The 10,000-nt window shown below is 46.5% G+C and overlaps 1 protein-coding gene across 4 annotated transcripts in view; it reads right to left on the reverse strand.

The window, feature by feature from the left end:
* TEX26 (testis expressed 26) overlaps positions 1–3,459 on the reverse strand; it is a 40,938-nt gene extending 37,479 nt beyond the window's left edge. For 2 of the 4 annotated variants that reach the window (XM_023208670.2, XM_023208669.2), the window contains exon 1: positions 3,339–3,459. Coding sequence is in view for 1 of the 4 variants with exons in the window: in XM_023208668.3 (XP_023064436.1) it covers positions 3,339–3,399 (61 nt within the window). In the remaining 3 variants the exon portion in view is untranslated. The remainder of the gene's footprint in view (positions 1–3,338) is intronic. The other 2 variants (XM_023208672.2, XM_023208668.3) reach the window with 1 other exon arrangement.
* Between the last annotated feature and the right edge of the window lie 6,541 nt (positions 3,460–10,000).

A 10,000-nucleotide genomic window follows, 5' to 3' on the forward strand; every position in this document is an offset into this window, starting at 1 on the left:
CACTACAAAAAAGATATGTCCATGTCCTAACCCCCAAAACCTGTGACTCTGATCTTATCGGGACAAGGGGTCTTTGTGCGGGCAATTAAAGATCTCGAGATTAGGAAATCATCCTGGATTATCCTCGTGTACCCTAAATGCAATTAAAAGTGTGCTTATAAGACAGAGGCAGAGACCTGGAGTAATGAGGCCACAAGCTAGTGTTACAGGATCTCTGGGGTGTTGATTTTTCTGGCTGGAAACCTCTGTGGCTGCAGTGCCTTTGCCAGCCTTTGCCAGAGTTTGTCCCGCATTGAGGTACACAGACAAGTGAAGAGTGAAGAAGAGGTTCAGGGTGAGAACAGCTCAGAGGAAGGAGTAGCTTCTCTCTGGAGACAGGTCATCCAGTCAAATGTTCAGCTGTCAGCAGAGACGAGGCCCTGCAGAGTGTAGCTCCTCTCCATAGGCAAGTCATTCGGAGGCCTCTGCGGGTCTCTGAAGCTCTCAGCAGAGAGGGTAGCTCCTCTCTGTCAGCAGTGGAAAGGGTACTCCTTCCTTTCCGCAGCTAGTTGCCCCATCCCCATCATCTCCAGCTATCAGCAGAGAGCATACTCCTCTACAGATAGTGGTTCCCTTGTCTCTCCCTGCCCTCTTCGGTCTGCCGTCCTCTTCCCCGCTCTGGCTGAGCCCAGGGTTTTTATGGACTTCAGAGGGAAGAATGTGCATGCTGATTGGTCCATGGGTAGCCATGGGCAGGCCAGGGGAGGCAGCTTGAGTCCCCACTCAGGTTCCTGACTGGCAACCTGATCCCCGGTCTTCAGGCCCTCCGTGGTCAGAAGGTGGGGCCTTATTGGGCACCCCAGCCCCTTCCACCCAGGATTCTGTCTGCCTCCGGCTGCCACTCACAGCCCTGGGGCTTGGCCCCAACCCCACTCTGAGATCAGAGCCAGTGGAGAGAGGCCAGGCGGTGGGAGCAGATACCCCTGAGCCTGCAGGGATGAGGGTGGGGTATGACCTGGCAGTGGGAGGAGATACCCCTGAGCCTGCAGGGATGGGTGGGTGAGGGTGTCCTTCCTGAGGGGTTCAAGGGTGCAGGCTGCAGAGATGCCCAGGTCCTGTGCCTGGGAGGGCAGCCACAGCTGCACCAGCGAGCTCCCGCCTGACCAACTTGGAAGAGGCAAAGCTCCCGCTTGTCCCCAGCTCCTGCCTGCTTCATGGAGTAGAAGGCCCAGGTCTGTAGCCGTGGGTTCCACAGGGAGGCTCAGAGGCACAGGGAGGCTCAGACCCACAGCCGCAGTTTGGGTGGCTGTAGCCTTGTCCAGGACGACGGGGTTCCTGCCTGCACCATAGAGCAGGAGGCCTGGGTCTGCAGCTGTGGTTTGGGCGGCTGTAGCCGCACAGGGAGCTCCCGTCCCGACTCAGAAGGGGCAACTCTCACAGGCTCCATGGAGCATTGCAGCCCCAGCTGTGCTTCCCTACTGCAGCCAGCATGATGGCAGCAGCCACTGCCATCACTAGCAGTGCTCATGGCCACCTGAAGCTGGAAGACATAAGGACCACTTCTCCCCCAGGGCCTGTAGAGGGAGTGCAGACTTTTCCAGACCTTGATTTCAGGCTCTCGACCTTCAGAGCTGTGAGGAAATAAATTTTTGTTGTTTGAATCTACCAGTCTGTGGGAACATATAGCAGCCACAGGAAGCTAATACAGCACCTGAGAGGCCCATCTGTAGTAATTATTCAATAGCAGTTAGTCATCAGTCACCATCAACCTCATCCTATTTTGGACCAAAACTGGGCAGTGGTGACACATCAAGCCCACCTTTTGGAGGGTGACTCACCCAGCAGTGGGGGATGAAGTGGCACAGACTAGCCATTAGAGGCCCGAGCCTGGAGGTAAAGGGGCAAATTCACCCAGGGGAAAAAGAGCTTTGGAGGCAGAATCAAAGAGAACTGGTGATCAAACTTCAGTCTCAAGGAAGCTGCCTTCCCTTCTAAGTTGAGGAGCTAGGACCCTCTTAACTGAACTCTCAAATTCTGGAAGGTTTGAGGAGGACAAGGAGTGTGATTTTGCACATGTCAAGTTGGAGGCCCTGCTGCGACACCCACATGGAACTGTCTGGTAGACAGTTAGATATTCTGGTCTGAAAAATTAGGAGGAAAGCCCAAGTCAGAGATAAAGGTTAGATAGTTGTTGGCACCTTTATGCAGCACCTGAAGCCTGCGGCAGGATATGGTCACAAAGAGAAGGTAAGCCTAGAAGGATCAATCTTGGAAGACTCTAACAGTTCCCAGACAAGAAGGGGATGTAACGGGGAGGCAGTGGGAAAACAGGGTGGTTAGAAAGGGAAGAGAAGCATCCAAAGGGGTGCTGTTGGGATGCTAGGAGGGGATCCTCCCTCCTTTGTCTCTCCTGTTTGCCTTGTCATCATATAGAAACTGAGTGTATTAGATATTTTCTGCACTAATTAAGTATTTTCATTTTCCACTCTTAATTCACAATGGAATGAATTGGAATGAAAATAGGCACTTCATTCATTCTTGTGGGAGCACAATTCTAGGACATTTGTACTTGAACAATCCCTCACTACTCCGTAGCCACTGTGGAATTACAATTACCCAGCTATACAGCAGCAATGGGCAATTATTGCCACAAGAGACCATGATGGAGATGACTACACGGTAATCATGCCACTAGCATCACAGCTAGAGTGGCTCTCCCTCCACGGACCCAAAAGGCTGAACTGGTGAACCTGCTGCATCTGCCGGTAGAATTAGGATGAAAAGCACTACCTCTGTGAAATACAAAATCTCTGTGGAAGAAAAATCAGTTCGGGTTAGAGGCGGCAGCTGAAGGCCATGGCTCCCAGGCTGTGTGACAGCCCAGGGAGGGCCCCGCCTCTGCAGACACCGCTGGGACTGCAGCCAGCAGCCACCCCCTCCCCCACTTTCTTGCTGTTTCCTAGACCCTGTATGGGGATCGGGACTCATGCAGGACTTGTTCTCTTCTGATCTTCCCGGACTTCTCTTTCTTCTTTGTCTTTGGCCCTGTTTTCCTTGGAAAATCACCAGTTCTCCCTTTTTTCCTGTCCCCTCTTAGCCAGGCGTTTCCTTGAGTGTTTAAAACTTAACGCTACGCGTTTTCGGGAGCGGGGACTTGGCAAAGGGTACGCGAAGGACTGAAAAGGGGCAACGTCATGAATACCCTGTAATTCTCCCTCCCCTTCTTTTCCTCAGTTGAGCGTACTCCTAAGAGCGATGCCACACCCTTAAAGACCTAAGGCCCCCTTTTCTCAACAGGACCGTTTCCCCGGGAAAGACCCCAGCCCCACCCCGCAGACCGGCAGAGTCTGCTGTCTTACTTGGCCGGAGGTTGTGGTGGCAGAGAGAGGGATCCCGAGCCCTGGGCCCGGGCTGTTCCATTCTGCCCGAGGAGGCGGCCACCGGACCCTGGCTCCAGCTGAACTCAGCGCTGCGGGAGCCCCGGGCCGCTTTGTGACTCGTCGCTATGGAGACAAGGATCGGGTTCCAGGGAGTTCTGCCCTGCCAACGGGTGCTGGCCACGAAAGAGGCTTAACCTGGCCAGCGCGGGAATGGGGTGCAGAGAGCAAGGAAATGTGGCTTTGATCCTATGGACGCCTTACTTTTTACATTATTTGTATAGTTCCTGCAGTGAGCTTTCCCGACCATGGTCTCCTATGTTTCCTAAGAAAAGCAAACAGGGAAGACATTGAAGAGAAAGTAGTAGTGTCAGATTTTCAACTGCAAACTTTCATCCATTAGCTTTCAGCTTAAGCAAATGTGGGCAAAGTTGTCAGGGATCTTTGCAGTAAGTAAGAACCAAGCAAGAAGACTGAATCCCAAGTTGTCTGGTGTAAATGGAAGCAGTTTCTGTGATAGTTCCATGCAGTCAGAAGGGTCATCCTGGCTTAGGAGAGGGGCAGAAGGGGAAATCCACGGGTGGAAACAGGAGTGGGCAAGGAGGATGTGACACTCTCCCCTTCACCAGGCCACGTTCCTGGCACCAACCATAGTGTTTGTGAGCGTCAAATTAATTGTTCTTCTACTCTCATAGAGGAAGCTATGTCTCTCATCCTTTTGTAAGAGTTTTCACTGATGAAGGGGGTCTTTTATCTTCATATCCTGGGAACTACTGAAACTGTTTCAAAGAGTCAAAGACACCAATAACAGAGATTCTTGTTTTCAGGGGCAGATTAGAAAAGAAACAATTTGCTGAAACTCCCTCTGCTTATAACAAAACTGATTGAAATCAGCTGGAATCAATAAGGCCAAATGGAGTTTGCCCACAGCAAGCTTGCTGATGTCACAGCCTGAATTACTACCACTTGTTTCATACCAACTCCCTCCGAATTTGCACATGGGACCTGTGAGGAAGCTTGAAGAGAGAACCATGCATGCCTGAAGACCTCCCAGATGTCCCCTTTGCTTCCACCAATTAGCTGCTAATGCCAGGATCCACCCCTAAACCTTTTGTAATAAAATTACTGCTTTAAAGCCAGTACAAGCAGACAGATTTGAACTGGGCTCCTGTTTCCTCAGAAGCTGACTTGCAATATGAAGCTTTTCTTTTCTCAAAAACTTGGTGTCATACTGTTGGTTTCTAGTGCAGTGAGCCCCTTTTGCTGGATAATACTACCTGGTAATTTGACATACTAGGTGGTTAGTAACTACTGACTGCCTCCAGGTTACAACACAGTTATTCCCCACCTGGGTGAAAAGAGAAGCCAGGAAATACATATTGGAGTCAGCTGGCAACCTGTTTACAAAGCAATTTACAACAGTTCCTTATTCTTAAGGGGTTGTTCTAATGTAAGACCTCAGAGAAACAGTGCAGTGTAACAAAGGAGGAATTTATCAAAAGACACAGAAAAAGCATCAAGATAAGGATCCCAAATCTATACGCAAGGAATGTCTTTAAAATGAAGAGCTGAACTAGAATTTTCTGAAGGTAGAGTTCTATCCATATAATGGAATGAATATAACACATTCTAAACTCTCCTATTTTGAAGCAATGGAGGGCGGAACACATTAGAAGGCATAGATGTTATTAAAAGGAATGAGTCTAAATTAGGATTTAGTAGTGGCATCTAAATTTAAAAAGTCACACCCAATAACAGATTACTGTCTGGAAATGGTAGAGCTAATTAGCATAGCATAATTTAAGAGAAATATATTTTTAAAATAGAGCAAGTATATAGAATTTTGAAAGTGAATTCTTATTAATATCTTACGATTTGTCTCATTTTAGGCAAGCTGTGAAATGGTGGGGTGGGAACCAAAGAGAGAGCCAAAAGATCTGTCACTGCAGCCCCTTAGGGTACGCAGACCCTTCCCTGCGCCCTGGTCTCCTTGTCTGTCACTGAGAATGCCGACACCCAGCTCACTGTGCTGTAAACATGATGAGTTCCAACAGTAATTTATAAATTGTAAAATCACACAAATCTAAGGTATTGCTCTTGTTGCTATTCTGATCTTCATTCCTTTCACAGTCTTTCATTTCTGCTTCAAAGTGTATTTTTGCGTGGATCCATTTAATGGCAAGCGGTATAGCGCTATTCCTGCCTTTGAATTCTGGTTGCCTGAGGCAACTCCTCTAAATGATGAAGTAGAGTATTTCCCCCGCTTTCTTCTGTCCCTCAACAAATACTGACTGTGCACTGAGTATGAGCTGTATGATGGCATTGGGGCAATGCCCTGATTATTATAGTGAACGAACTTCCTAGAAGAGGAGGTGCCTGAGTTGGGACCTCAACGGTGCTTGGAGTCAGCCAGGTGAACAGGGGGAGGTGACGCAAACTAGCTCAAGGGCCAGAGGCATGGAACAGTGTGTGCAGTCCCAAGACCTTTAGTAGTTCAATATTGCCATGTTGTAAAGTGTGTCAGGGGAAACCGAGAGCCGGCTGGGGTAGAATGCCCTGCAGGCCATCCTGAGAAGCTTGGACTTCACCTGAGCATGCTTGAGTTAAACAATGGCGTGAAGGGTCAGGTTGGAAGTTTAAGTAAATCCTGGCCTCTCATTCCAGAAGGAGGAGAGGCAAAATTCCACATCGTTCTGCCAGAGTAAGTGAATCATTCAGAAATTAAAGCATCTACGTTACTAATTTAGGTTACTGGTATGTGTTTAGCAGAGTTTCAAATCGATCCAAAACAATTGAGAATAGTTGTATTGAATGGGTGAAATGTTAATTGGTTATTTTCAGTTGAAATGATTATAACCGGGCGTGGTGGCTCAGGCTTGTAGTCCCAATACCTTGGGAGTCCAAGGCAAGAGGATCCTTTGAGCCTAGAAGTTCGAGACTAGCCTGGACAACATAGAGAGACCCTGTTTCTACAAAAAATGAAAAAATTAGCCCGGCACGATGATGCACATGTGTCGTCCCAGCTACTTGGGAGGCTGAGGTGGGAGGATCCAGTAAGTCCAGGAGTTTGAGGCTGCAGTGAGCTGTGGTGGTGCCATTGCACTCCAGCCTGGGTGACAGAGAAAAACCCCATCTCCAAAAACAAAAAACGAAAACTTTGTGACAATTTCTTTCTGCATGCACACATGCACCTGTGTGTGCATGTCCGTGCACGCACGCGCACACACACACAAACACACACATAGAGAACATGATATGAAGTAGTAAAGACTGGGATGGGTGGTAAGGGTGAAGAGACAGCAAATATAGAACACTCAAGTTTAAACTGTAACAGAGAAGAAAACCTTTAACCGGGCTGGAGGAGGGGCTCAGGTAGAGTTACTACTTAAAACAGTGAAGGAGTAACCAAATTCCTAGGCCAAGGGTCAGGAGCAGAAAGATAGAGCTTGAAGCTACAGGAGAGAGCAGATGGGGCCCAGGCCTGGAGAAGACAGGTGTGCTGGAGAGCCACTCCCCAATCTGAGTGTGCCTACCTGCCCCTGGGCGTGTGTGAGCACACAGATTCAGATTCAGGAAGTCAGGCGGAGCCTGAGCTGCTGCATTTCTAGCAAGATCCCAGGTGATTCACAGAGTTTGAGATGGACAGCTCTAGAACCTTGCTGTGCTCCAGTAACCTCAGCAGCACCTTGTTAGAAATGCAGACGTTCAGGTCCAGCCCAGAGCTGCTAAATCAGGATCTGCACTCCATCAAGATCTCCGGAGGATTACTAGGAACATTCCAGTTTGAGAAGCACTGCTCCAGGTCATACGAGAGGCAAGGTCATCTCCCGAATGAGAGGGAGAGAGGAAAGAGTTGAAGGCAAAAATTCAAAGAGCAAGCTAATAAAGAACGGGTAAAAGAATTGACAGGTGGCCACTGCCAAAAGCCCAGAAGAGGTCACAGACAATCTGCCACCTTGTCAACTACTTTGGATACAAAGATACAAAGTGAAGCTTCTCTGCCTTTGCTCTTATATCTGGACAAAAGACTTTCTATTAGGATGCAGTCTGCAATGCTTTGATTCGAGTATCCTTAAATAGAGATTTCTTTTAAGGAATTGTCTCACACAGTTGTGACAAGTCCAAAATCTGTGGGGTAGGACAGCAGGCTGGAGACACAGGGAAGAGTTGATATTGCAGCTCGAGTATGAAGGCTGACTGTTGGCAGAATTCACTTTTGCTGGGGGAAGCCAATGTGTTATTCTAGTTCCTCCTTCGACTGATTAGATGAGGCCCACCCACATCAGAGATGGCAATCTGCTTTATTCAAAGTCCATGATCTAAATGTTAACCCCATCCAAAAACAGTCTCACAGAAATATTCAGAATGACTGTTGACCAAAGATCTGGGCACTGTGACCCAGTCAAGTTGACACGTAAAATTAACCATCACAGACTCAGATCTTGTTGAGTCATCTAGGTCATAGTTGCCACTAAGAGGGGTTGTAGGTAAGTAGTCCAAGAATGATTTCAATCTTCTTATTGGAAATTCCAGAAAAAACAATTATATAGTTACTTTCTTTTAGGATAGTCCAATTTAATGGGGTAAATTCTAAGCTCTGCTTCTAACTTGCTACTTACTAAATTTACTTATATTTCATCTAAATAAAACCATAACAGCAAGTTTAGACTATTGATTCTATCAAAACCTCATCAATCCCTTTTATATGTGACCTCCCTCCTCAGCCAGCCCTTCTCTCCCTAATTCTTCCCTGAACCCTTTTTTTTTTTTTTGTATTTTTTTGTAGAGATGGGGTTTTACCATTTTGCCCAGGCTGATCTCAAACTTCTGGGCTCAAGCAATCCACCCACCTCAGCCTACCAAAGTGTTGGGATTACAGGTGTGAGCTACAGCGCCCAGCCTCTTCTTGGAGCACTTAAGAAACACACAGGCTGTGGGGCGGCCATGGGTTAATTATCAATGCCTTCCATTGTTAGTTCTTCTCTCAGGTTTATGCAAGTAGCAAACAGCAAAAGTGAACAGTAATTTTAAATCTGTTATACCAGCACTTATCCATCCAAATGAATGTTCTCTTTTCCAAAGTAATCATTTATTTGAATCCTGCTTGTATTAGTTTGTTCTCACACTGCTATGAAGAGATACCCGAGACTGGGTAATTCATAAAGAAAAGAGGTTTAATTGACTCACAGTTCCACATGGCTGGGGAGGCCTCAGGAAACTTACATTCATGGAGAAAAGCACCTCTTTCACAGGGCAGCAGGAGAGAGAACAAGTGCCCAGTGAAGGGGGAAGCCCCTTATAAAACCATCAGATCTCGTGAGAACTGACTCACACTCGTGAGAACAGGATGAGGGACCCACCCTCATGATTCAGCTATCTCCACCTGGTCCCTCCCATGATCTGTGGGGATTATGGGAACTACAATTCAAGATGAGATTTGGGCGGGGACATAGCCAAACCGTATTACTGCTGCTATCGCTTGAAGCATTTTTAGAAATTCTTTAGAAACTCCCTTTGAAAACCGGCACACATATTATTTTGAATTTCTTCAACGGGGGCATAACTTTGCTCTTTGAGGATAGATTGGATATTTGAAACAGTAAAACGGCATTCAAGCTGATAATTAAGGTAGGCGGTCAAGTTGAGGAACGTTATCTTTTAGCCAAAAATCAATCTAGTACCATCAGGCAATGAGAAAAAAACAAAACAAAACAAAACAAAACAAAAAACTCCCTTATTCTGTAAATCATTTCTGGACTTGCATTCTTGTTGGAATAAGTGACTAGCCTCCAAGATCACTGAGAGCTTGGGTAAATCAATCACTTGGATCAATCAATCCTTAAATATTTGTTTTAAAACTAAATTTTGCCAGGCATGGTGGCTCACGCCTGCAATCCCAGCACTTTGGGAGGCCGAGGCGGGTGAATCACCTGAGGTCAGGAGTTTGAGACCAGCCTGGCCAACATGATGAAACTCCGTTTCTACTAAAAATAGAAAAATTACCTGGGCATAATGGTACACGCTTGTAATCCCAGCTTCTTGGGAGGCTGAGGCAGGAGAATTGCTTGAACCCAGGAGGTGGAGGTTGCAGTGAGCCGAGATCATGCTGCTGCACTCCAACCTGGGCAACAAAAGTGAAACTCTGTCTCAAAAATAAAATAAAATAAAATAAAATAAATAAAATAAAATAAAATAAAATAAATAAAATATAAAATAAAACAAAACTAAATTTTACATTACATGTAATTGGTTTTTATCTCCAGAACTGGATTACAAGCATCTTAGATGTTTTCCTTTTTGAATTTATCTCAGAGCACTTGTTTTATTAGTCTTATTAGCTTATACAAGGGTCTTCTTTTACATGAGTGGAAGCTCCTTGAAGGCAAGGGCCATGTTTAGGCACCTTTGTATGCCTGCCAGCATCTACCTAGTATGTGCACTCAAACATGTGTGTTGAATGAATGAAGATGAACTGAATGAATGAATGACTTGCTTAGGTCATTGTTGTCCTACAGATTGTATTGACCTTAAACTGTTAAAGTATCAGCTTGGGCCACATTTATACTCAGTGTGAGGCCTCTTTTACCCAGGAAGATCTGCTCCTAGACTTTTCATCAATTTTAAAGATTGCCCAATATAACTTC

This window comes from Piliocolobus tephrosceles, chromosome X (assembly GCF_002776525.5).
Source record: "Piliocolobus tephrosceles isolate RC106 chromosome X, ASM277652v3, whole genome shotgun sequence".
Lineage (NCBI taxonomy): Eukaryota > Metazoa > Chordata > Mammalia > Primates > Cercopithecidae > Piliocolobus > Piliocolobus tephrosceles.